At 51.5% G+C, this 27,677-nt stretch overlaps 1 protein-coding gene and 1 long non-coding RNA gene across 3 annotated transcripts; one reads left to right on the forward strand and one right to left on the reverse strand.

The window, feature by feature from the left end:
• The first annotated feature begins 1,701 nt into the window (after positions 1–1,701).
• On the forward strand, positions 1,702–2,780 carry LOC113994634. Its single transcript, XR_003543162.2, has 2 exons — positions 1,702–1,855; positions 2,292–2,780. It is a non-coding gene; the product is annotated as an uncharacterized LOC113994634 (long non-coding RNA).
• A 4,844-nt stretch (positions 2,781–7,624) lies between these two features.
• GOLM2 (golgi membrane protein 2) lies at positions 7,625–27,513 on the reverse strand. Of its 2 annotated transcripts, XM_027733929.2 has the most exons (10): positions 26,956–27,512; positions 21,273–21,327; positions 20,171–20,273; positions 19,015–19,105; positions 17,996–18,140; positions 17,690–17,770; positions 17,236–17,334; positions 15,960–16,133; positions 13,111–13,278; positions 7,625–8,848 (listed from the first exon to the last, which is right to left on the reverse strand). In XM_027733929.2, exons 1-10 carry the CDS (start codon positions 27,280–27,282, stop codon positions 8,778–8,780), a joined length of 1,314 nt encoding a protein of 437 aa, XP_027589730.1. In that variant the 5' UTR covers positions 27,283–27,512; the 3' UTR covers positions 7,625–8,777. The 2 variants fall into 2 exon arrangements, with proteins under 2 accessions (XP_027589730.1, XP_027589731.1); XM_027733930.2 differs by lacking the exon at positions 13,111–13,278 and having other exon boundaries at positions 26,956–27,513.
• Positions 27,514–27,677: the final 164 nt, after the last annotated feature.

Genomic DNA, 27,677 nt, shown 5'->3' on the forward strand with positions numbered 1-27,677 from the left:
AAAACTGCTGAAACACTTTTAAGTGGGCAAGCCACAAGTGTCCTTGGAGCTCTCCAGTCAACTGGAAGTCACACAGGCAGAACCTCCTAAAGTAGAAAAGCCTGAAATTGGGAGGGGGATGAGGGAGGGGCAAGTAATCTTGGAATCCTATCTGTTATCCGGAACCGTTTGCTTGTGCCTACAGCATGAAGTAGTTACAACTTGTTTTCTGCTATTGTCACAGATCCAGGACGTTACTCTGGCTAAATCATAATCTCTTCCTGCCTCAGTTCATCCATGTGTAAACCTGGCTCGCTAACTCTTACCTTAATGTGTCATGGGGCTTAATTAATAACACTTAGGTCTTTTAAGTCCTCTACAAACATTAACTACTTCTTGTAACAACTCTCCAAGGTATTATTATCCCCATTTTACTCCTGGAGAAACGGCAAAAGAGGTTGTCACTTGCCCAAGGCAACAGGGTAATAGTTATACTTAGAGATCCTCTTCACGGACTAGTCTAACAGTGGAAACGGATCAAGAAAGGCAAAGACAACAATGACAAACTCGAAATTACTTTTAGAAGCGCACCATAAGCAACTGGAAGATGATGAAAAATCCCTCCCAGAAACAATAGGCTTGGGATCATAAAAAACACCACAACTGTCACCGCAGAGAAAGAAATACCCCAGGCAGACCTAGGCTAGAGCTCCCCAGCACAGCCACACAGAAACAGCCAGACCTGTCCTCTCGAGTGCTCTCAAGTACCATAAAATTGAGCAACAGGCTCGTACGGTGCTCTCCAGTAACACGGCGCGGGCAGATAATCAATGTGGTATGCAGCACGCTAATTCCTCCCGCCGCCGTCCCAGCAGGGGCCGGCAATGCCCAGAACGGCTCCGGGCGCGGGGGTCCCGCTCGGTGCCGCCGCCCCCGCCGCCGGTGACAGCCACAAACTTGGCGTCCCCCGTGCCCGGCGCTGACACCGCCGAGCCGCCCGCGGGGCCGTGCCCGGGCAGCCCGAGCGGGCACGGCGGGGGGAGCGGGACGCGCACCCGCCCCTTCCCCGGGGCCGGTGACAGGCGCGTCCGGCGGCCACAACAACACCAGCAACAGGCGCGTCCTGCGCGGGACCCGCGGGCTCGGCCCGCGCTGCGCCCGCAGCGCCGCGGCCCCGGCCCGGCCCCGGGACCCGCCGCAGGCCTCGGCCTGGCGGGGCGGGCGGGGGGTGTCAGGCGGGGTGACACCGCTCCGCCGCTCCCCGCGCCAGGGCCGGCCCGCCGGGGGCTGCGGCCGGGGCTGCCCGCGCCCCGCGGGGCCGCGGCGCCGGGCGGCGGCCGCGGGGGTGGTCCGCGGGCGGCGGGGCCCGGCGCGGGCGGGCCCCGAGGGGACATCCCGCCGGTCACTCGGGGCGGCCACCCCGCGCCCCCCACCTGATCCCGCGCCGGGACCCGCGGGGGGCTCCGGCGCGTCACTCACCTGCGGGAGCGGGGCCGGGGAGCGGCGCGGCGGGGCCCGCGGGCGGGGCCGGGCGCGGGCGGGCGGGGGGCGCGGGCGGCGGGTCCGCGCTCGGGGCGCTCGGCGCTCAGCGCTCAGTCGCCATTTCCCGCCTACCGACCCGCTGCACCGCACCGAGGGACCCGGATGGCAGCGCCAGCGCCGCGCACGCGCACCCACCGGGGGGGCGGGCCGGGGCAGGCCGGGAACGAGCGGCGCGGGGCCGGGAGGGGGAGCGGGGCCGGCACCGGCACCGGCACCGGGAGCCGCCTCGGGCGCCGCGGCCCAGGGGCCTCGCGCGGAGGAGGCGGTGGCGGCCGCTGCTGCGCGGTCTTGGCTCCGGGCCGGGCCGGGCCGGGCTGAGGCGCCGCGCCCTGAGGTGAGGGGGGAGCGGGAGCGCTGAGGGGGAGCGCGGGACGGGCGGGGGGGGCGCGAGCGGGGGAGAGGAGGGGGGGGAGTGAGGGCAGGGCAGGGCAGGGGGCGGCGAGAGGGGGAAGCCGCGGGCGGACCAGCGGTGCTGCCCGGGGCCCAGCGGCGCTGCCCGGGATCGCCGGCGCTGCCCGGGGCCCAGCGGCGCTGCCCGGGGCCCATGGCGCGGCGGAGCCTCGGCCCAGCCCGGCCGCCCCCTGCCCGTGCTCCCCGCGGGCACCGCCGGTCCCGCCCCGGCCGTGCCGGCCCTTTGCCCGGGGCCGCTCGGCTCGCCCGGCCTGACCCGTCCCCGGGGCGCAGGGCACTGCTGGCTTGTGGTTTCGGTTGCTGTTTTAAGTCGCCCGGTGCGAAGTTTTATTTCCACTTTCTCTTTTCTTTTTTTCTAGGCGGCCTCTTTGGGTGCGAAATGCTGAGGACGCTGCATGTGCTAATATGTGAATGGCTTAATGAAGCAGCGTGACCATCTCATGCAGTATAGGAGGATGTAGTGCGGTTACATTTATCGTTTCTATGCTACTGATCTTGGATATCTTGACTTTGCCCTTGATAATCACTTTTACTCACCAGTCTCTTTCAAACAGAAATCTTCAGTTCTCAGGTTAACCTGTGTTATGACAGGATAAGTTCTCACAGTATTGCACAGAACAGAATGTTTTTATAAGAGTAGCTGGCATCCACATTCTCTAATTTAGCAGTAGAGAAACCCACACAGGTGGTGTTTCCTTTCCTGGTACCTGTTGACTACCTGCTTACCTTTTGAACCTGGGTCAGATTATAAAAGTCTCAGCTCTCTAGTCACCGAAAATATTTACTGGTTTGTTAAAAAGAACTACATCTGCTGCTGCGAAGCCAAGATCTGTTATAGAATTCTGTCACACGACTCTAGTGGTCTGTCTTTAGCAGAAAACACTGTAAAGCTAATTTTACCATCGTTTCTCAAAAACAGAGGTCATAGAAAGGCACTGGAAACAGTGTAGCCCTCCTTCAGAACAGGTAATAGTTATTCCTTTAGAGCATTCAGTTATTTCTAAACACTTAACAACAGCACCCGAATGTTTAGCGAATGATCAGTGAATGATCAGCTGTGAAAAAGGTCCATTTGGACATGTTAAAGCTTAATTAACACCATTTGGCAGTTCCTTAGGAGGAACTAGTATGGCAGGATAACTGTGTGATGTCTCACGCTGTGAGCCCAAAAGGACATTCACTGATACTTAGAAAGTGGGAGTTTTGGGAAGTGGTGGGTGGAAATACTCTCTCAAGCCATGTAATTAAAATGAAATGAGCTGCCAGAGGAAATCATCCAGCAAGAGTCAAAGCAAGCAGGTATTTGTGAGAGCACCAGCACGGCCAAAAACACACTGGGAAGATATTAAATGTGTGACTCAGGGTTCAAACTGATCTTTTTGGCAATGAGAACTGTACTTTTCTGTGTTACAGGATATCAAAATATGTTTTTCACAGTGTCTTGTGCTCTCCCCGAGTACCCTGGTGCTGAGTTAGGGAGGGGGTTGGACTGGCAGGAAAGGGAATATGTAAAATGCTCTCACTGACTGTGTTGCTGTGCAGGCAGCAGTTCAGAGGTCCCCTGCTGTCCCCTGCTCCCAGGGTGGCATGTGCAGGTACCTGAGCAGAGCCTCAGCTGTGTGTGTGCAGTGTAAGAACCGCAGCTGGTGCTGTGTGTGCCGCACACACGGAGCACTGGGAGCTTGGAATGTGGGTCTGGGCCAAGGAAAAAAGGCCCATGTTGGCAGCAGTGGGTTCTCCCCTGCCAGGGCTGTTGGGCTCCCTGTCACACCGAGTTTGCCTCACTTCAGAGACACTGAGGGAAACGTGCCATTGCCTGCTCCTGCAGTGGGATCCTCACTGCTCCTTCAAAGGCCGTTCCTCCTAGTTTAGGATTTCCTTCCCACTCTTCTCTCTGAGCCTTGCAGAGCCCTTAGCTCTGTGTCCATACACTCCTGTAAACCCACATGCTCAGGAGCGAGTTCCCTGCTTGTGCAGAGCTGAAGAGCTGGGGGTTCCCCGGTGTCCTGGGGAGCTGTTTGCAGGGTCTGCAGCTCAGGGCTGGAGTTTATTCCAGTTTAACTTCAGCATCTGGCGCTTCCCAGGAAATTCAGGAGTTGTGCACTGCTAGAGTTGCTCTCCCGTGTGTCAGGACCCACATGGGATCAGGGCATCCCTCAGAATTCTGTTTCATAAGCTAAAATCCCAAGTCTTGCTTTTGCAGGGGGAAAGGGTTTAATTCCCTGGATAATTTGGGGAGGAGGGGTTCTTCCCTTAAGTTCCTTAAAGAGACCTTAGAGCCCTTCCCAGTGCCTAAAGGGAGCCTGCAGGAAGGCTGAACAGAGACTTTGGACAAGGGCCTGGAGGGACAGGACAACGGGGAATGGCTTCCCACTGCCAGAGGGCGGGGTGGATGGAATATTGGGAAGGAATTCTTCCCTGGGAGGGTGGGCAGGCCCTGGCACAGGTTGCCCAGAGAAGCTGTGGCTGCCCCTGGATCCCTGGAAGTGTCCAAGGCCAGGTTGGACGAGGCTTGGAACAACCTGGGCTGGTGGAAGATGTCCCTGCCCATGGCAGGGGGTTGGACTGGATAAGCTTTGAGGTCCCTTCCCACCCAAACTATTCCATGATTCCATGATTCTCGCTGGTATTCCAGCTCCTTTCTTGCAGGTAACACCGTGAACCCCGAGCACAGGAGCTCAGTGAAGTTTATTTTGCCAAAGTGAAAGCAACTGTGACAGGACTGTAGAAACAAACCAATTCTTGTTTGGGTTTATATTTTACTATTGCCCATTTCCAGTGTTGTTTCTTTTGCTTATCTGAAAGGAATCAATTCCTGGATGGGTGACCAAAGCCATCCATGCATGTGAGTTAAATAAAAAGCAGCTCCCAGGCTCTGCTGCTCCTCCATCCCCGACGTCTGGGAGCCAATCTGGCTGTCCAGGAGCAGCTCCAGACTCACTGTTCTCACTGCTGACACTCCAGCTGACAGCAACAGGGATTCGTCTGCTCCCAGATCCCCACAAGAAACACACGGGAATGAACCTTGTGTTTGATCTGGCACAGTCAGCACTGAGAGGGGCACGAGACCTTCCTCCAGGGATGGAACTGCACGGCCACGAGTGGCCAAGCCCTGTTCTGGGAAGTTAAACTGTAGATTATCCATACCAGTAATCCCAGTGTGGCTACTTGGGGTTTGCTATAGGTTGAGGAATTGGAGTGTTATGGTTTCCATGTTGGCATGAAGAAGTTCAGGCATAAATATGATTACTGTGTTTCTGGCAGGCCTGAAAATTCCACTGTACTCTCATAAATAGGGAGAGATGCCCCCAGTTGGTTTTGTGGGTTTGTTTTCCTCTTTTATTTAAACGACAGGAATCTGGTCTCCTCAGTCCTGGAGCCAGCTGGAACAGCAGGACACTGTGCTCCTTCTCCATATAAAGTGCCCAATCTCTCATTTTCTAGTTCATCACAGCAAGATTTTTGATCCTATTAAATATTTTGGTCAGTCTCCTCAAGGAAGGGTCTCAGGTTATTTTAACTGGAAGTTCCATACTTGGGTCCCGTGTTACTGAAAGCTCCTTGGAATAGGGATTGCAGCAGACAGATTTATGGCAGGCTGAAATTGCCCTTTAATAGGGATAAAGGAGAAAGGTGTCAGATAGAGAATTTCTTTACAGACTTGTGTGAACAGTGAAATGGGTCCTGATGAAAATTTGGGATATCAATGCCCTTGTTTTAAGTAAACTAGTACTGATCAATGCAGCTCTTCCCCAGGGTGCAAACTGTAAACAGGGGGAGTAAACAGATTTACAGAGAAGAAAACCTTTTGTCTTTTCTGTAGGTTCTTTTGCAAAACACTCACTCTCAAGCTCTTCTGTCCTGCAGGCTCTGGGTTTCCCACTGTTGCTGGGTTTGCCTACATGAAAATGTAGAAGAACATTTAATAAAATCCACAAACCATTTCTCTCATGTCTGTTTGCATCTTGTCACTTTGAACTGGCTCTTTGCAGCCATTAAAACGATGAAAAATGTGGACTTGGTTTCATCCAGAACTGGGGTTTCCCCTTTGGTGACATCCTGCCCATCAGTTTGGTTTTCCTCATGTTTAATCTAAAATGGGTTCATTGATGAGTCTTGGCTTTTGTGGGGGCCATGTGACTTTGGGAAAGCTTCGGCAGAGTCTGTTTGCCACAAACCTCCAAAACTGGGCAGCTGGGACTGGCTGGAATAACTGGAGTTGTTTCTCTGGCTGTTGGGTGCAGGTGCCTGTGTTTCTCACAGTGGCTGAACTCACCCCTCAGCCTTGGCAGCTGGATCTCAGCTCTCTGCTCATTGTTAGAAATCCACGTGGATCCAAAGGGCTTTCTCAGTGGAGCCTCAGCCCCAGGACTGGACGCACTGTGGAGCTACCTGGGGGTGTTGGGTGAAGATCTGGGCTGGGCTGAGGTGGGAAGGGCTGTGCTGGATCCTCCTGTGAGCCCCAGAATGTGGGAGCAGGGTTGATTCCAGGCTCGCTGGGGCTGAGGGAAGCAGCTGTCAGCGTTGTGTGTGCTGCCATTGCCATGGAAACAGGGACTGGCTCCGCACAAACCGCACAGGGATGTCAGAATTGCATTTTCAAAACAAACCCGAGCTGGTTTGTCATTTCTGGTCCTCAGAGCCCGAGTGGTGCCACACAGCTCGGGGCAGGGGTGGCCTGTGAATCCACAGGGACTCATGTTTTCAATTCATGTTTGGAAAAGTGAGCTGGTGTTTGATTAGCAAAGTGCATTTATTGTATTCAGTGCATCACATGCTCTTCCAGACACCTGAGGCCATCCCAGAGTTCTCCTCCCTTTGCCCACCTTCCTCCAAAGAAGAGGAAGGGATCCTGGATGAGAACTCCAGGTGTCAGCCAGTTGGCAAAGTGTCCTGTTCTTAAAAAGGCTCATGAAACACACAACTGAAAATTTGTGAGTTTGTATCATAAGCCACTTTATATTTTTTACTCATGAAAATGAAGGGAGATCCATTTTGGGGCTCCTTTGTTTGCCCTGGGGGACACTGGCTTTGGGAACAGTGCCTGAGAGCCAGAGCAGCTCCCCAGGTCAGCATTGCTACAGCAGGAAACAGGATTACACTGGTGGGACTTGGTGCTTCCCAGGGTATTGTACAAAGAACAAATCACACATGAAGTTCAGAGAAACCTGGAATGACTTGGGTTGGAAGGGACTTTAAAGCTTATCCAGTGCCACCCCCTGCCATGGGCAGGGACACCTTCCACTAGCCCAGGCTGCTCCAAGCCCCGCCCAGCCTGGCCTTGGACACTTCCAGGGATCCAGGGGCAGCCACAGCTTCTCTGGGCAACCTGTGCCAGGGCCTGCCCACCCTCCCAGGGAAGGATTCTGAGCTGTTTTCATGGATCTGTCAGAGCAGCTGGGCAGTGTCACACCCACTTGAGATGTGCCTTAGCCGTGGTACTGAGCGAGGACAGCAGGGCAGGGAAAAGCAGCTAAAGCTGTGAGTGCAGAATGGTTTCATCTCTACATTTAAGTAGCTCTTTAATTTATCGGTCTTCCCAAGCTGTGCCACGTGATGCTGCACTACAGAGAACACTGGCTGGTACTGAACCAGAACACAGCACTGAGCTGGACCTTCACTTTTTGAATGCAGCCGCTTTTTTTGCCATTGACACCTGAAGCAGTAATAAATTGTCTTAAAGCCCCGCCAATAATTGTATGAGCGTTGAACTTTATTTAAGAGGTTCACTGAGCTGGCAATGAGCAAACCTGACCCGTTACTTCAGCCCAGCACCTGAGCACAGGGATGGGTTCAGTCACCCTCATCAGGGCCTACAGCCTGTGTCCCCAGGAGCCCTTTGAGGAGCAGGCAGGACAATCCCCATTATTCCCACACTGCAGAGCCATGGAATCATCTCCATAAATTCCGACGGTACTTAAACACAGAACACAGAGGAGGGTCTGACTTACAGATCCCATGGAGAAAACCAGACCGTGGGACGTGGCAGGTGTTCTGAGCTGTGTAGCAAGGATCAAACTGGAAATGGGCTGCAGTGGCTGGACCTGGGCTGGACAACCTGGGACAGCACACCAGCAGCAAACCCAGGAAGGGCTGGTCCTTCTGTCGAGGGCAGACAGACGTGTCTCACTCACACCCTTGCTGTCTTTAACACAAAGATTTCCTACAAGCTGTGAATTATTTATAATTATTTATACCAATTTATAATCTTTTAAATCAAGCTATTAGTCGCACAACTTTTTGGGGATGAACCAAATTACTGAAGTCCTACTACAGATTTGCAGCTCTAGCTATGAGATGTGGTCACTGTACAGGAGCTCAGTGGTGCCGAGGGCTGCCCCAGCCTGGGTCACAGTAGAGGAGGGAGCAGCTATTGAACCGTTCAGTTCTCATTCCCAGCTCGGGGCTCACCTGCTGGACAAACCCAGCACTCGGGAGAAGCAGTTCTGCCCACACAGGTGGGACTGTAGAAAAGGAGTCCTTGGCTGTACATGGCTTCCACAGCAGCTTTGTTACATCAGGTACAAACTGTACAAGTCCTCCAGGTTCCAAAGTGTTGTACATGGCAGAAACAGTTCAGCCTGTGTTTATAGACTGGGCTTAAGTATAAAGATTATTTCAGATAAGGACCAGGCTGAGTAACCGGCTCCATGTGACAATGCTGGTTTAATACAACCTGCAGCAGTACAAGTATGTACATATGTACAGTGGCTCCTCTTCACCTGCTGGCTGAGCACACTCGGCACTTTATTCTCAGCTTCCTTGGAAGTAGGATACACTGGAGTAGAACTGGTTCAGTTTTGCAGCACCTCAAGTCCTTGGGTTGGGCTCTCTGTGCCCCGGGCCTACAGGACCCCGTCGCTGAAGCGGGACTTGTAGTCCCCCAGGTCGTTCTGCAGGTCTCGCTCCTCATCATCTGCAATAAAATCACAGTTCAGTTCCAGCTCAGGCACTGGATCAGAGCTGATGTGAACACTGACTGAGCACCCCGGTGCAGTTCCCCAGGACATGGGCCATGGGCCCAGCAGGGACCAGCCCGGAGGAGCAGCACGTGGTGCCAGCGCTCGGGGTGGCAGCTCTGGCTGCAGTGCCACCCACCAGCTCTGGCTGCAGTGCCACCCACCAGCTCTGGCTGCAGTGCCACCCACCAGCTCTGGCTGCAGTGCCACTCGCCCCACAGGCTGGCTGCCCCCAGGGCCTGCACCACTTACACTGCTGGCTTTGAGACTCCTGCTATCAACACGGCAAACTCTCCCACTGAAACCCAACTCCTGTGGAAAGTCCCATTCCCAGGTTTCACCCATTCCAGAGTTCACTCAGTAAGGCTTCACAGAACCTCTGGGACTAGCACCCCTTCCAGACCAAGGGAATAGTTTTCCCACCTACTTCCCAGCTGGTACCTTCCACACGGACATGGCATGACACATTTTTCCCTGATGGGATGTTTCCTGATGCTGGAATTGACTTTGCTGTCAGTGTTTTTCCAAACTGCTGTCTTGTATCTCAGACTCCTGGGTAAAATTTGGAGAGGCTTTGGAAAACCTTTCCCAGCCTTTTATCCACAGAAATCCCTGTTCTCTCTCAGCACACTGGGCCAGGGAACACAGGCAGGGGCTCGGCGGGCAGGGGCTCTCTCAGCCCCCAGCTGCCTTTGGTTCCTCTTCCCAAGGGAGTCCCAGCTCTGTCCTGATGGGCAGACGTGGATGTTTCACCTTCCCTTCCAGCCCCACACACTGTCTGTCTGTCTCCACATCTCTCCTCTGTCCTGCTTCCTGGCTTTGCTGCTTGGGGTTTGGCCTTTGAGCCTCCTGAGAAATGGTAAAATAACCCCCCCAGAGTTGTGCCCCCTCAATGTAACCACTGACTGCAGCACATGCAGAAAATCCACAGAGAAAATGCACATTCAGTATTATTTTATGTGATATTTTAAAATATTCCACATTCTACCTGCCACAATCCAGCTGTCCCATGTGGCTCCCTGGCCTCCTTCCCTCAAAGAGTGAAAACCCCACAAAACTTCCATTTGTTCCAATTAATGAGCTTCTCCTGCACCTCAAAGCTGTTCCCTCATATTCAGGAGATGGTTGTTCACAGGAATGGAAACCACAGTGTGAGCTCACCCATCTCTCACCAGCTGCCTGGAGCTCTCCACACACCCACAACCCATCGCCCCTGGGCCAGGCAGGGACCCGCTGGGCACCTGCTCCAGCAGCAAAGGGCTGGAGTTTCCCTGCATGGCACATGAGAAACTGCCACACAGCACCTGGACATCCTGGAGTTCCTCCCCCTCCACCACCCGGGCACCACAAACACCCTTCCTGCAGCAGAAGCCGCTGCCTTCAAACACACCCTGGCCTTCAGAGGGCAGGGACACCAGGCTGGGGCTGCCCCTCCCCAGCACATCTCCCACAGGGGAGGATTTTCCCTGGATAATTTCAATCTAAGCCCACACATTCCTAGTGGTAACAGAAACCACGTGGAATCCAGTGGCTTTGTGGCACGTGCTGCAGGCTTTGTTCAGCCTGATGCAATCCTGGGTGATGTTTTCCTGACAGTTTTTAGACAGAAATTCTTATTTTTTCCCATCCCTAAACAACTGTAACTAGCCTCCCTCCAATGCCACCAGTTCTCCCCTCTCCTGCCCTGCAGAGAAATCAGTGTAATGCCTGAAGCAGACACTTTTCCTGGAATGCTGCCCCTGGAAGCACCACTGGCCGCATTCAAATCACAGCTCAAGCCAACTCAACAAGTTATTAGGGAACAACAGAACAAAGGGCTTGGGAACTGCAGTTGGAGGTAGTAACACACTCTGCTCACACCATCCCTCAGTAAAAGGCTCCCAGAAGTCACCCTTTAACCTTCACTGACTCTCATCAACCCAGTCTGTCTATACAGAGACACAGAGGGGTTCACCAGGAAAAGGATTTTCCCCAAGTCCAAATTCCAAGCCACCAGAGCAGGGACCCCATGCAGATGGGAGATGGTTTTATGGGGTCATTGTCAGTCAGAGCACTGCTTTTTCAAACACCCCTCACACTGCAAGCCACACAAGCACAATCTGTTTTTTAACAACCTGGCACCACTTGTCACTGCCTCACACCCACCCTTTCCTAAGTGGCACATGGGAATGCTGTCCATGCCACTGGGAACTGCTCACAGCACACCTGGCACTGACTCCTGAAGCCACACTCCCTGGGAAGGCCCCCCAGCCAGGTACTGGTGCTGATGGAGCAGCAGGAGCTCCGAGGGACAGGGCCAGGGCACTGCATCCCCACAAGGGCAGCCACCTCCAGCCACCTGCCAGGAGGGGGGAGCCACGAGGGGGTCGGGCTCTGATTCCAGGGAACAAGGGACAAATGGGGAAACGGCCTCAAGTGGTGCCAGGGGAGGTTCAGGTTGGATACTGGGAACAATTCCTTCATGGAAAGGGTTGTCCAGCCCTGGCACAGATGCCCAGGGCAGGCATGGAGTCTCCACCCCTGGAGGGATTTAACAGATGTGTGGATGTGACACTTGGGAACACGGGTCAGTGGTGGCCTTGGCAGTGCTGGGGAAGCTTGGACTCAATGGCCTTAGAGGGCTTTTCCAACCTCAGTGACTCCGTGGTCCCACGACCTCCCCCCACCCTCCCGGTGGGCAGCACAGCCGGGCTGTGGGCAGGCACAAGTGCCAGGCTGAGCGAGGCAGAGGGCACAGCCCAGCACAGCCTCTGCAGCACTTCCATGGCCTTGGTCAGAACTTCCAGAGCTGCATCCTGAAGCCCAGGAAAGGAAGCACTGCAGTGAGGAGCTGGCCATGGCCCGCTGCTGACTGAGGGCAACGGGACTAAAGCAGGAACCCCCCAGGCACTGGTGGGGTGTGCAGGGCACAGGGACACACGGGACACCCCCACTCCCGGCTCAGGACACACCAGAACCGTGAGGAACACGGCTCCCACTGCCCCAGCACCAACAGGAACACCGGGAATCACAGAACCACGGCGTGGTTTGGGTGGGAAGGGACCTTAAGGCCCACCTCATTCCACCCTCTGCTATGGGCAGGGACACCTTCCACTACACCAGGTTGCTCCAAGCCCATCCAACCTAAATCCTGCTGTGCCTTCCTGCAGCTGCCAGCTGGGATGAGCAGATGACAGCCCAAGGATCCCCCTCTGGAGGGACAGGGGTGAGCACACAAACCCACTGTGAATTCTGAGCACAAGGGTCACAGAAAAGGCCTCAGCTGGAGCAGAGGGTTGCAGTTCATCAGTCAGTTAATTAATCACTCGGGGTTCTGATCCATCCTTTTCTTTCCCTTGTTCATGAGTTTCACACTCCCAGCCCAGCCCAGCCCAGCCCAGCCTGCTGACACTGCACTTAGTACATGCCCACACAGCTGCTTTTTAACAGCTTTGCCCATTAATTATGCTTAGATACCAATTAAATACGTGTCTGAAAAACCTCCAGCTAAAAACTTACATTATGAGGGTCAAAATCAGGGGGCTGATTTACCATCTCCTGTTTTTTCCCCCTCTTTATTTTACACTTTCATTTAACTGGAAATACTCTCTATGTACACAAACATTCTCCCCCTACAGACATGCAGGCCTGTCCCAGATGTCCCCACAGCTGGATGGAGAATGGCAGACAAGGCAGGCACATGGCAGACAGCGGCAGGCACAGGCAGGGACAGGCAAGCGAGGGAGGGGATGCAGGAGCCACATGCAGGAGGGGTGGCCATGCACACACAGGGGCATTAGGCAGCACTGGCTCAGGAGCTCGGAGGCTGGTTAGCAAGAACACCACAAGCCTGTTGAATCTGTGTATAATGCACAGGAGTGACACCTGGAATCGCTGCCTGAGGCCCCACTGCACAACAGCTCCAGGCAGGTGTGACCAGAGCAGCACCCAAAACACCACATTCCTCTGTTGGACAATTTGGGAATGTCAATGCCCACGGGCCACCCAGCCAGGGGCCAGAGCTGGGGGTTTGGGTAAAACCATGGCTGGAATTTAGTGCCTTGCTTTTCCTAGCAGGAACTATACCCAACTGCAGTGAGGTGTCAACACCCTCTCCCTGAAGACTGGTGCTCTGTCTGAGCAATTTGTGATCAGCTAAACCAGCGAGGCTTTACACAAATTCAACAAGTAACTCAGCGTGGATTTATCACAATGGGATGGAGATAAGGCCCAAGCTCACCTTGGACGTCTTCTTCTCCACCATCACCATCCTCTTCCTCATTGTAAGCCAGCTCAGCCTGTTTGTCTGCCTCATACTCACCCACGTTCCCATCATCCCCATTATAATCTGCCAGTTTAGAACCCTGCTGCGGGTCCACAGGGGATTCATTCTCATCAAAGAACCGGCCTGTGGAGTAGGAAAGGAGTGAGTCAGCAGCAGAGAGGAAAGAAACAGGGAGATTCTACACGAGAGCAGGTCACGGGTGGAGGCAGTTGGGTCTGGGGTAGTTCCAGCTGGAGAGAGAGGAGGGAGAAGGGAGAGGGCTTGGACAGGGGGAGAACAAGGCTTATGGAGCACCCCCGTGTGGAAAGGACACGCTCTGTCACCCAGCACTTGGACCTCCTGGAATCTGACTGTCCCAAGCTCCTCTCTCGGTGGAGAAGGGCTGCAGTGAGCCCCCAGACAACCACCTTGCATTGCCTATGGGCACTGACAGGTTTTCTCAAAACTCTGAAGAGCATCGCTCCGTGGAAGGTTTAGTATCCATTTTTCCTGAGGCCTGGCATTTTCCACACGCTGCAGGGATCCACTGCTGATGTGGTGCCTGGCAATGCCTGCAGGGTGTGCCCAGCTGGCACAGGGGAACCCAGCAGAGCCCTGCCCTGCAGGCTGACCTCGGCTTGTAACCACCTCATTCATTTGGCTTTACACTCTGCTCTCCTGCTGAGCTTTAACGGGGTTCAAAATGTCCCAAACCCAGTATTTTCACCTCCCAACAAAAAATTAGGAATAGTTCCAGATCCTGAAACAATGCACAAGAAAAACGGGAATTAGCCGGAACTATGGAATGAGCAGACAGTCAGCCAGGCATCCAGAGAGACCACTGGTGTGATGTCCAGTTCAGATGCAGGGAGAGCTGTTCCAGCCCAGCACAGTCTGCTTGAAGGGAGCAGCTCTGAGTCTGTAGAGGCCACAGGCCTGGAGGATTGGGTATAAATGAAAACAATGCCTTAAAGTGTGATACAATCCTTACAGACTGGGCACCAAGGCTGCTGGGGCAGGTGGTGAGAGATCTGCACTGGGAGTAATTAACAGAGAAGTAAACGGGAGGATGAGTTCAACCTCAGGATTAAAAGGGGACAGATATGAAAATGAAATTATTTCCCAAAACAATGAAAACTTTTCTGTGTGGCAGTATATAAAGATCAAGACAGAAGCAGTACTATGGTTCTTCTCTGGATGGGGAGAAAAGCAGCAGAATCACACCCAGTGCAGCTCATATGGACAGAAGCAGCAGTTTCAGGTATTTTCACAGAACAAGCAAGAAAAAACCATCATCTATTTAGAAATCCCAAGTTCCATACATTATTCATTCCCTGTTCATGTCTAATTGAGTGATCCTGGCTATTACTGTTGGTATTTTTGACACTGCATTATATGCAAAACCCAGGCAAGGACAGGAGGATTTGCACATGTCAAACCTAAACCGAGCCATGAAACACAAGGGAATGTATCCAACTTCCAGCAAAACCTGTGGATGTGCCAGAGGTAGTGACACACAAGCACTGAATGAACTGAAGCTGACAGAAGGAAAAATCAAAATGATGAGGAGATCCCAGGAAATGCAGCAGGTCCACACAGGCTGTGAGCTGAGCTCAGTGAGCCCCTGGTGTGCAGGACCCCCCATAAGCCCAACCCACCCCATCCCACCCCTGCCATGGGCAGGGACACCTTCCACCAGCCCAAGTTGCTCCAAGCCCCATCCAACCTGGCCTTGGACACTTCCAGGGATCCAGGGGCAGCCACAGCTTCTCTGGGCAATCTGCCAGTGCCTCCCCACCCTCACAGGGAAGAATTTCTTCCCCAAATCCCATCTAACCCAAATATGAAGGAGCAAAGAGAACAGACTAACCAGTGACAAGTCCTGGCTCCCAGGTACCCCCTCCTAGCCTACAATGGAGACATTTCCTGCACAGCTCCTGCCTACACAACTAGACCCCCCCATCATTTAAAACATGGCCAAGGAAAACAGATAATCCATTAAAAACCCAACAACTTCAATAGGAAGGTCTCTCATTCCTGAAGCTTCTTCAGGAAGCTCCCTTGATAAACTAAGCAGCCTTGAAGATCTCAGAGTGCAGAGGGGAAGCCAAGACTGCCCAGGTTCTGTGCCAACCTAATACACCTATCCCTGCTGCATCACAGAGACCCACGAGTCATGTTAGAACAACCACAGTCTTCCCAAAAGATCTGTTTCTTCACAAAAATCTTATTTGGATAAAAAAACCCCAAGAGGAGATGTTTCAGCAGTAAGTTTTCCCTCCCAAACACCCTTTCCCACCCAAGCACTAAACAGTCAGAACTGGGTCTTCAAAAATAGTATCACCCACAACACCCACGCCCATGTGCACCTGCCTGGAGGCTCCTGCCTTGAGCAGATATGGAAGGGAAAGTTCTGGAACCACGTTCTGTCCAACACACATTGCCCCCACCACAAAGACCCCTGGTGTAGGGGCTGAATTCTTACAATATTGTCCAAAACACAGTATTTAAGTCAAGTAATACAGTGAGTAACTCAATATCCTGTGTGTACCAAAGTCCTGCCTTAATCTATTTAATTGTGCAGTCATTTCCAAAAGCATTCTAAACTCCAATAAGGAAATAATTTTTTAAATAACTGAATATACATGTGAAAAATAACACATTAAAGCATATCTTTTACCTAGGAACACATTACAGTCCTTCCCAGGCTCCCTCTCCAAAGCCACCCTCTGCAATGGTCCCTGTTTCCCAGACAGGCACTACCACAGACAGAAAACGAAGGGATTTGTTTAATTTACTGAAGTGTGTGATATTGGCCAACTTACTTTGCTTAATCTTCTGCAAGTCGCTAACTCGGCTCTTTGGGAGTTTTATCTGGTCTGTCTCAATTTTGTGCTCTTTCTGGGTTTCCACCTTTTCTTCAAAGTTCAGGCGCTGGAGGGAATTTGGAGGGATCTGCTTGGCGAGGTCGGCGTTTCCATCACTGTCGCTGGGCAAACCTGCAGTGAGGAGCTGTCAGTGCCTGCAGGTCTTACACGGCTCCACAGAAGGCACATTTTAATTCCTAATCAATCCCACCTCATCACCTCCCCAGCTGACTTTCTGCACGTGCTTCAGCTCTCGAGGAAGCTCAGAACAACACATTCATGTATTTCCTTTATCCTCCTGCTGATTCTGCTTTTCAAGTCTACCAAACATCATTTATTGTTTAGAGGTCTGATCTGAGGACAAGGGTGTGGCAGGGCACAGAAGTTATGCTAAAAACAATAACCAGAATCACAGGACTCCACAGCCAAGGAGCCAAGAAAACCTGATTTCCCTGAAATTCCCATCAAACTCCTGTCCATAAACTCCAAGTTCAACAAAGCAAGCTTTTCGCTTGCTGCATCTTATGTTTTCTCATCAATAAAAGTGAAAATGAAGGACCACCTTTAAAGGAAACAAGCTGTTAAAGATTTGGCATTTGGAAACAACAATCTTTAACTGTGTATGCAGCCTTTGAGCTCCCTCATTTTGGAATTCTGCTCACACATCCACTGCAAAAGGAAAGAAATAAAGAAAAACTTCTGTTGTCTTTTTCCAAAAGAACCAATAACGGGCAGAACAAAAACTTGGAGCTGTTTTGTCATCTTGACAACTTTATATTTAATTTATTAATATTAAAGTTATATCACTGCAGGAGTTCCAGTTCTCATGTCCTAAACCTCCCTCACATCATTCTCAAGTGAGCTGTTCCCAGGGGCAGGAGGACTCTGAGCAAGAGACAGGAACATTGGTTTATCTCTGACTGTGGCCACCAAGAGATCAACAACCAACCCCTGAGGGTGCAGCCCTAATTAGTACCCTAGGGAGGAACAGTAATTTCAATTACTCTGTCCACTGGAGGACTCTCCAAGCACTTATCTTTGAAACTTCTAACTCAGATTTGGCTGAAATCGGCCAAAAGGCCCAGGAATTCCGGGTGTGGAGATCATACACCAAGCAGCCCGAGTGCCTCAGCCAGCCAGGTAAGAACACAACTTTGGATCCTGCAGGAAGTTATCTTTGGTTTTCCTCTGGTAACCAAAATATTGCCTTGTCACCTGCTAACAGGAATTGTACCTGGTGCCAGGTTTGGAGCGTGGGGCTGCTCAGTTGGAAGATTCACAACAGGTGGATGACCTTCACCTTTAGGAGCTGAAATAAGTGTCTTCTTTAAAGCTAAAACAAAACACGGGGACAAAAGCATTAACAGCAAACAAACAAGACACTATTTACCTGGTCTAACTCTAACAACCCCGTAAAGTCTTTGGTTTCCTTGTTTTCTTGGTTTTAAACCACCGATGAAAATATAAAATACAATAATATTTCAGGAGTGGAATTATCTGAAACATTCAGTTTTGAGCATTCCAACCTCTAAAGCACAGCAGAAATGATCTGATTTCACATTGCACTTGAATTTTATTACCACAGAGATTTCAAAGCCCTGCATTCACTGTGAACCACATGGTGTTCACACACAATATATACGTCACCAAGACCCCAAACATGAAAGAATTAGAGTATTTCTCCTCACCAGTGGGAGTATCTTCAGCTTTTGCTGGGTCATTATCTTCTATTTCAGGCATGCCTGCATCTCCTCCTGCTTTGATTTTCTCTGCAAGACAAGAACAGGATATTCTGCCTTACTAACCTTCCAGTCTGAACAGTGAATTTCCCCCTTGTGGGAGGCTCTAACTTAGTAAAATCACTGCAGCTAATCAAGTTATCTGAGCCAAACAATTCCTTATTCTACTTCAGAGAAATGCATAGTTCTGGAGGATGGCAAAGGATGCAACGCAGCTGGGCCATTCTCCATCAGAAATGCCAAAAAAGGGAATACCTTTGTCATTTACAACATGCTCTGAAGGCTCCTCATTCTTCTCTGTGTCTTTACCTTCCCCCTCTGCAACAGTCTCAGGTACTGCCTGGCCATCATTGCTGGGACTGACTTCAGTGTCTTTACTGGACTGAATTTTTTGTGTGGCCTGTTAGAACAAATTCATAAGGAGCCAATATTAAGCACATGCCTGGAAATTACAAAACAAATGCCCCCGAATTTAAGATTACTTTGGGTAAGCAAAATTGCATTTATGACCTCACTGATAGGCAAAGCAAAGAGCAGAGTCCTCTCTGTACAAACCTGGCTCCTGGGGTATGGACACACAACTGAACAGACAATGCACAGAACAGCACAGCTGCAGGACATTTCTATTGCCAGATCAGCTGCTAAGGACAACACAAACAGCTTAAGGCATGGTTGGTCTCAAGCCTCAGGTCAGATCCCTGAAGGAATTCTAGACCGTAAGAAAAGATCTGTTGGAAATCTGCTCTCAGTCTGCCTTATTATTTGAGATGTTTATAGACAGACAAAGGAAGAAAACAAAATTTTAAGCAAAGCGGGTTATTTCATCAGTTTGCAGGAAAGAGGCCCAAAGTCTACTGGCAGCTTCATGTAATCCCAGCCTTGACACCATTCCAACCCTGTTATTTCCATCACATTAGCACCTTGAGGCCTCAGCAGAGCTCAGGTTCCCTCTGCAATAACCTGGGCAAGGCTGTGGGAACACAGATCCCACCCTGGAGAGCTGAGCAGCAACATCCACGTTCCAGGAAGAACTGAAACCCTCAGCAATGCTGGATGGAGGAAGGCTGGAGCAAAGCAAAGAATCTGTTCTCATCTTCCAGCTCAGTCCACTGGCTGAGCAAACAGGCAGATTTCCTTCATTAACACCCATTTAGGGCTGCTCAGGGGGATGTTTAACACAGCATTAGGAGAGAACTGTCCCAGGCCTCCACATTCCTGAGGCAAACAGCAGACTTTGGGCTCTTCTCACTCAACACAAAATTCCCTGGCATTACCTTTTGTTCCCGTGCAACCTGGTCCATTAATTTCTTGATGTTCTCTTCATGCTGCAGCCTCATTTCCTTGATCTGCTGCCCACACTGCAGGCTTGAGGAGAAACACACCGTTAGATATATTTCATTTGTTGTACCTGCTCTCCCACAAATCAAATAAGGGGGAAAATATGAAGTGGCACAAAAAGCCAAACCTGAGATATAACTAGAATAGTCTGTCCAAAAAGCCTGGTCCTGGCATGTGTATGGAGTGGGAATGGACTGAATACAGAAAGAAAGCAGAACTGGAAAAAATAGGGACAGAGCAGAAAAAAACAGTAAAACAAACAGAATGGCCTTGAATATATTTCCTCCAAAAGCTGGAATGCAACCAAAAAGTCAAGCTCCACAGTTAATCTGCCAGCAAATATTAATTCTACCGGGAAAGCAACGTGTCTTTCATGGCTGTCAACAGAGAAGGTACACAACTACCACTATCAGTTACTGCTCCCAACTCAAATAACACAATCTGAATACACAGCCACGTGTCCCAACTTCCCTAACAAGCCACAGACATCAGCCTGAGCAGCAGAATTCCCATCTCCCACAAACCCTCAACAGCACAGAAAGAGCATTTTGTGTTTGTGAAAGCTTCCAACACTTCAAGTGTTAAACCTCCCTCACTCCTCAAAGCTGCAGGAGTATATTCTTCCAGTTTCTCCATCACCAATTTAAAAGACTGAGGTCAACTTATAATTTTAAGTTTAAAATTTTAAGCAGGGCTGCTTTCAGCTTCAGTTAAAACAAATGAAATTATACTGTTAGAAAGGCAGCAATTAACAACACTAGTGACACAGTTTAATGGACACAGTGTCCATTAAACTCTGCCATGTGTTTGTTAACTAAATCTCCATGTCATAAAAAATGCATTGACTTAAAAATGATGAATAATTCCAGAGTAAGTCAAGATTCCCCTTAACTCCTATCTCACTTTGAGGGAGGAGTAGGACACCACCAAGAAACAGAACTTGAAAGTCAAACAGCTACTACTGTGCATTGCCAAGTGAGCAACACTCAAGCTGGAGGATTAGCAGACACAGGATTAATTAGCACTTTTTAGTAAATACAGACCCCCATCACACGCACAAACTTGCAGTTCCCAGCACTCCTGAGGACACACCTGTCATATTCCAGCCTCCTTGTAAGGTAGGTGTTGTTCTTCTTGTACTCGTGCAGCTGATCCTCCTGGCGGATGAACTCCTGCCGTAACTCCGCCAGTTGCTCTAGGCCAGAAAGGGAACACCAACGTGAACTGAGAAATACAGGAAAAATGCCCTGGGGCACACACAACTTTCAGTATTGCTAAATAAGTAAAAAACTGCTTGAGTTTTATGTTAGTTCATCTAGATATAAAGATTCTTACACTAATTTGAAGAAGATGCCACTTCAGTCATGTAAAGACAAGTGCCAGATGGCAGCACAAATTAGAGAGGTTCTTCTGATGCTATGGCAAACCCCCTAAATTTTTATTTACCTTAGCATTGTGTAAGGCTTCTGAATGCAATTTCACCATCTGTCAGGAAATGCAATTTCCTGAAAGATTCTGTGACTCTGAGTAACACAAAAGCACTACCAGGTTACTTCAGGCACGATGCTCAAACATTGTCTGTAGTGACTGTACGAAAGGAGGCACCTTCCCGCTATCCATAAAATCAACACGTATTTCCTGTCTCCACAACTGCTCTGGAAGTTCTCCCTGCTCCTCAGGCTACAAGTAATTAAACTTTCTGCTGGTTTAAGTTGCAGCTGCACAGATACAGGCAGAAACCACGTGTGTTGCTGTGTGCAGGCATGTTCACGTCTGGACACTCGCTGCTCCAGCTCCCTCTGCAATACTCCAGACACAGTAAGATCACAGGCATTATAATCATGTCTGTACAGAACAGCCTTAAGAGGTGTTTTCTGGAGCTTTTCTAACCCAGCATAATCATCACAGTGTTTCTGATCAAACTATACTAAACTGTGTATTTGGCCATGGAAACGGTTCTACAGCCTTGGAGGTCAGCAGTGCCAGAGCACACGTTCCTTCTGCAGACAGCCACGTCCACAAGAGCCAACCCTGCACTTACCCACAACAGGTAACCAACAAATACAATGGGATTGCACATTATGGGATGTTCCAGCACAACCTGATCCTTCCTTTAAACTGCATTCTGCAGCACCTGGGCAGCTAAAGTGCACAGCTCCAGCCTGCCAAGCGAGTTTGGCCACGAATCGCTCACCCTTTAGCCGATGTATGTCCGCCATCTGATACGAGATGTTGTTCTGCAGCTTCACCTGGAAGGAAGAAAAGGCTGGATAAATACAGGTAACAGGGGGTTGGTGAGGGTTTGGGCTGCAAACACTCAGGTGTGTCTGTTTGCTTTTAAAGCCAGTTATGGAGAGGATTACGGGAACGAAAAAGTTCTGGGAAATCCAAGTCCTGTGTATTTAGTGACATCACCAAACTAACACTGTATTCAGGCTTTGCTAACAAGGGCTTAAATTTAATTCCAGAACACATTTCTATCAAAAAAGTAGATTGTCAGGACTAAAATAAACACGCTGCATCCTGATACTGCAGGAGGGACAGTGAATGGCCAATGTCAAAGCACAGGTGGGTAAAACTAAACCCGCAGCATCAACAGCAAAACCAATTGTTACCTAAGGTATATCATATAATAGAATTGTTATATTTAAATAAATCTCTTATGTGTTGCTACTTAATATTCCTAACACAAATTTTATTTTAAGAGGGAATCTGACACCAGTAAAATTCCACAACAGCTTTTAATTTGGTATTTTCAGTAAGGAAAAGAATACCAGTTACAGTAAGTAAGAAATGCATGTACACAAAGTCTTGAAGTAAAGATGCTTTTTCCTGTTGTTACATAAAGACAAAACCCAGCAGGAATGAAGAGGAAGATGCATGAATTGACTATGCTGAGAAAGGGTGGAAAATCCCCACCTGCAGTGAAGCACCCCAGAGGTTATTCCTCTTGCAGTTCCATGATGATAGAAAGGGTAACTCTAGGAAGGTGCTGAGTGGGGCTGTCACTCGTGGGGGACAAGGTCAGCATCACCTCTGGGGACAGCAGTGCCAGCACAGCCACTGGGCTGGCACACCCACACCCCCCCCCCCACACAGGGGCTGTTTCAGTTCCCCCAGCCCTGCAGTGTCTGAGTCAGTCATCTCCACTTCCTGCCAAAACAAACCCCAAACACACCTGCCCTGGAGGGCTTCCTGCCCCCACCTCGCCTTCCCTTTGTCAAATCATTCATTCATTTCAAGCTCTTTCCCGTGGTGTTTTGTTGTCACCAGAGGCCCCCGGACTGGGCTGATCCCTTTGTCCCCTGTGGTGTGATCAGGCACTCCTGCCCTGGGACTGCAGCCCTGCAGGAACTGCTGCGGTGGCGCTTTGTGCAGCTCCCGGTGTACACGGAACACCATCCGGCAGCTCCCGGCACACAGCACAGCTTCCTTGGGATGCAGCACAGCTTCCTTGGGATGCAGCACAGCTTCCTTGGGATGCACAGTGCTCCAACCAGAGCCTCTGGGCCAGCCTGCAGGATCCTGGCTCATCCCTGGCAGCAGGACACATGGGGGGGCTGCAGGCCCTGTCCCATGCCCAGAACAAAAGCCAAGAGTTCTGGAGTGTGGAGGGACACAACCACAGCTCCCACCTATGAGGGGACACAGAGCTGCTTCACAAGGCTTTTCCCAAAAAACGAAAGCAAGTGGAATTGAAAAATTAGGGACAGAGCAGAAAGAACAGTAAAATAAACAGAATGGCCTTGAACATATTTCCTTCAAACCCCAGAACGTAACTGAAAAGTCCAGCTCCACAGTTAATCTGTCAGCATTTATTAATTCCACTAGGAATGTGATCTTTGGGTAACCTGAGCCCCCTGATCACACTGCTCTGGAACAGGGAGAAAATACCCCGCCCCAAAGGACCCTCAAGGAGCCTCCTGGCATGTCAGAGCCATGTTTGCCACATGCTCTGCCCACCGAGGCATTCAAGGCTCTCTACTTACAGGATGCCCAAAGCAACACCCCATCCAGGGACGGCCTGGCTTGGACTTGCAGAGCTTCACTTCAAAAGCACAGGTAGCCCTGTGGTGGGGATTTCACAGGGAAAGAGGAGACACAAGTCATCACCAAGCCTTTCCATGCCCCAGGTGCCCACCATGCCAGTTCCCCCTCCCACAGACCCAGGACAGGGGGAAGGTGCACACAGTGATTTGTTGAGCACTAATGAAAAAGTATCTTTCCCTATTTTGCAAAACCACTGACAATAATCACCACAATTTTCTGTTTTCCACTCTAATGCAGCTGTTTCCCAGAACCCAGTAAATCTACAAACGAAGGAGACCCTGGGAAGTAGTGGGGTCTGGTTTCAAACCCTCATCTCTCAGAATTCCTTGCAAGTAACCCTTCCCACTGGCTCCTGCTCATCCCATAACCACACGGCCTGGCCTGTGAGCAGGAGCAGCAGTTTGATCACACACTCTTTCATTTTGGTGATTCTGAGTTTCAGAGAGAAGTGACAGAATTTATATCCAGCTCAGCTGACAGCAAATGTCCCTCATCTGAAGGATAGAAAGGGAAGAAGCTTTTTTATGATTCATGGGATCTGTTCCACCTACACATGCAAATCCCACAAGCCACGGTGCAGGTCCAGTTCTTCCTGAGCCACATCCTCCTTCAGTCTAGACCTGTTTGTAGTGCTCAGGGCTCTCAGGGGCTCCTCAGGGCCTGTCCAAGCACTTGGGACAGAGAAAATAAACCCTCTGCAGCCCAATGAGCCCTGCACAGCAAAACCCACCAGAAATCCTGTGCATGGACCCATGGCAACCCTCCAGCGCTGTCTGGGTTGTAAGTCTTGTCATACAACAACTCCACTTCGCTGCTGTGAAGCTGCAGCTTTGCGGTCTGGGGAGTTATCAGGGAGTTTTGGCAACAAGCAACAGAGCCAGCTGCTCCCAGGGGTGTCTGACCCAAGCATTGCTGGGCAGCAGGGAAGGGCCAGGCTGTGTTCCTCCCTGGCCTGGTCCCTGCAGCCAGGACCCTGCCACCTGCAATCTCTCCACACCAACTCCTGCCAGCCACGCCTTTTACTGACCCTCTTGCAAACGGATGTGGGAAGCTATGGAAAAAACCCACACCCTAATGGTATGCTACAAAAAACCATGGAATACTCAGGAAGCTGATGCTACCTGTGCATGCAGCACCTCCCCAAACTCCAGGCAGGCACTACCCCTGTTTGCCTCTCACAGGGAGCTCCAAGAGAGAACTCCTGGTTTGTTCCAAGGCACAAGAGATCACCAAGGAGCTCATCACAGGGTGACAGAGCAGAACTCCCAGGAACTCAAGTTTTTTCTCTTTCTTTTTAAACACAAGACACCAAGGTCATGGTCCCACATTTGCTCCTAAGAGCAAACATATCCCAGCTCATTCCACACCCCGGGGAGAGAGGGGAGAGCCAAGAGTTTGGGCTTGACTCCAGAGATCCTTGAGCCAGGGGACTCCAGAGATCCCTGAGCCAAGGGGAAGCTGCTGCAGAAACTGGAGTTGCCTCAGCACTGGGAAAGGCACTTGATTTATGTGACCACAAAGCAAAGAACCTCAGCTAAGGACAAAGGAGCACAAAGCAGAACTGACACTGAGAACCACCAGAGCAACACCTTTCAAACCCGTTTTCCATGAAATAAGCCTGGATTTGTTGTGATCACTTGATACCCTGGGAATTACCAGTGCTGGGGTTTTATTTGAGCTCCTGCATTTCATAAATGGACTATGATCACTGGTAAAAAGCAGTTTAGTCAAATAGACTTGCCAAGTTCTGTTTCGAGACAAAAAAAAATTATTCAAGTCTTTTTTGGCTGGACACTTTATATCTGCTACCATTTTTGGTGACAGATCTTTACTCTCTAAAACAAAGCTTTATTCTCTCAGAGAAGTACAGTCACTTAAACACAGTCACTTAAAAGGGGTTTTTTTTTAGAGAAAGGTTAGAATTGTTGCCCCTGAGAAAAGACAGTGGCTCACATGGGAGGAAAAAGGCCAGTGACTGCTTTTTGATAAAATCCTGCTATTCTGGCCTTTTAGGGTACAACAAGCATTTTAAACACAAGAGAGGGGATGGTCAAAGTCCATGAGCTCACAGGGCCTTAACTGGCAGCCTCTGGAACAAAGAAGGAAGACACAGGGTACACGCTGCAGGCGATGAACAGTGAATTTAACCTCTGGGGTCCCCCTGGCACGTTCCTCCTGCTGCCCTCCCTGTGCAATGTCCCACCCCCAGAGCACCCAAACCCCAGGCAGATTTATGGGGAACACCCAGTGCTCAGCAGGCAGGTGCAGGCCAACAGACCCTGTTTGTCTCCTGTGCATCCAGGGGCCCTGGCTCCCAGGAGACCATCCTACACCCCCAACAGCACCTGCACCTTCTGTTCCAGTGTCCTACAGTAACACATCACAGAGTTCCACAAAAACACACATGTCTTGTACCCCTTGTCACAGAGCCCAGAAACTGGAGCACAGAATCCCTGAGGCTGGAAAAGCCCTCCCAGCCCATGGATCCCCCCTGTGCCCCATCCCCACCCTGTCCCCCAGCCCAGAGCACTGAGTGCCACGGCCAGGCCTTCCTGGGACACCTCCAGGGCTGGGCACTCCAAACCTCCCTGGGCAGCCCCTGCCAAGGCCTGACCACCCTTTCCAGGAAGAAACACTTCCTGAATCCTTCCTGATAGCTTACCTGAACCCCACCAGGGCAGTTCTACGCCTGCAGGCAGTTACACTAACACACCAAACAAGCTGATTGCCCCTCTGCAGACAGAAGGGAAGTGTCTTGGCTAAAACCCAACTGCTTTAGAATCACTGAATCACTGAGGTTGGAAAACACCTTTAAGATCATGGAGTCCCTTCCATACCTAATTGGGCTTTTTAGTCCAATCTCGGGGGGAAAAAAATAAATTTGCTGAACACACAAAGGGCTTAATTTTAATGGTTCTGTAGGAAACTTTAATACAAACTTAACCATTTTGAGGGAGTCTAACTCTGGAATGGGGCATGCAAGTATTCAGCTTTTTCTGACAATTAAATGCATTTTTTATGCGGCTCATCCTCTGTGTGATATAAAGGGCCAAAAACCCAAACCCAGCCAGCAATAACCCTGAGAGTGTGGCATTTCCACAAATCCCACTGTGAGAACAGTGTTCAAGGAACGGAGAGATGACCTGCATGCAAATACTCCCCGCACTCACCCTCAGCAGGAGAACTTGTGTGCTGAGCCCTGGGAAGCTCTCGAGATGGTTATGAAAGAGGAACAGTGAAAGTCGAGGCACTCACTCATCCTCCACAACAAAGAGATCCCCAGGCCACCCCCACTGAAAGGACCAGCTGAGTTTTGTATGAGCTTGGCTGCTCTAAGCCAAGCAAAATGACACGTTATGTCAGCAGCAGGATTTTTTTTCCCCAAGCACACGCTGGCAGCATAAAAATCAGAGTGTGCTGTGCCAGGCATTCCGAGAGGCAAGCTCGGGGTGCCACCGAAGAGCACACGGGTTTCATTTCCCTTGAAACTGCAGCTTTACGGCTCTGTCTGGGTTTTCTTGCCTGATCACAAAAGATCAAATAACCTCAGCAGAGACAGAAAGCTCAAAAAACAACAAACAAATTTAAAACAGCCTTATGGAAAAGGGCGAGCTCGGGGGGTGTTCATTGTTCGCACACACCCCGGACGTTTCCAGCCGGCTTTAGGGGTGTTTTCAGAAACCGGAGCGCACTGCAGTTGTCCCACAGCACCAGCCCAGCGCCTCGGGGTCCTGTTTCACCCCTGAGGAGCAGAGGCTGCGGGGACACCTTGGGCGGGGGAGGACCGACAGAGCCGCCCCAGGGCAGCGGGGACCCCCCCCCCTTACCTTGCCGTCCTCGCAGCGCTTCACCTGGCCGTCCCTGGCCTGCAGCTGGCTGCTCAGGTGGCTGTAGTCCGCCTCCTTCTGCTCCAGCTGCTTCCTGTGCGAGTCCACCTTGCCCAGCAGGTCGGAGTTGCGGCGCTCCAGGCGGCCCCGCGCCACCTCCGTGCGCTGGGCCTGGCTCTGCAGCTCGGCCAGCTCCTCCCGCAGCAGGGCCTGGCGGGACGCCGCGTTCCAGCAGTGGAAGGCGAGCACGGCGATCACGGCCAGCAGCGCCACCAGCACCAGCGAGGGCAGGCGGCCGCCCCGGCGGTTCGCCCCGAACCCCACCATGGGGGAGGCCGAGGGGGCGGCGGCGTCCGGGCACCGGGGGGGCCGCGCGGGGGCCCTGAGGGGACCGGGGGCGAGGGGGAAAGGGGGGACCCCCGGGGGGGCGCTGAAGGCGGCGGGGAAGGGGAGCCGGCGAGGCCGGCGCTGTGCTCGAGGGGCGCGGAGCGGGCGGTGCCGGTGCCGGAGCCGGAGCCGGAGCCGGAGCCGGAGCCGGAGGCGGTGGCGGAGGCGGTGCCGGCCGGGCCGGGAGGGACCGAGCCCAAGCTCCGGGCACGGACCGAGCTGGGCACGGACCGAGCTGGGCCCGCCCGGCTCAGCCGCCACCGCGGCGCCCCGCCCGCCGCTCTCGCGAGAGGAGCCCACGCAGCTCTCGCGAGAGCGCGGCCTCGCCGTGCCCT

The sequence above is a fragment of the Pipra filicauda genome, unplaced genomic scaffold (genome assembly GCF_003945595.2).
Source record: "Pipra filicauda isolate LSUMZ 115617 unplaced genomic scaffold, ASM394559v2 scaffold406_size631624_pilon, whole genome shotgun sequence".
Taxonomy (NCBI): Eukaryota; Metazoa; Chordata; class Aves; order Passeriformes; family Pipridae; genus Pipra; species Pipra filicauda.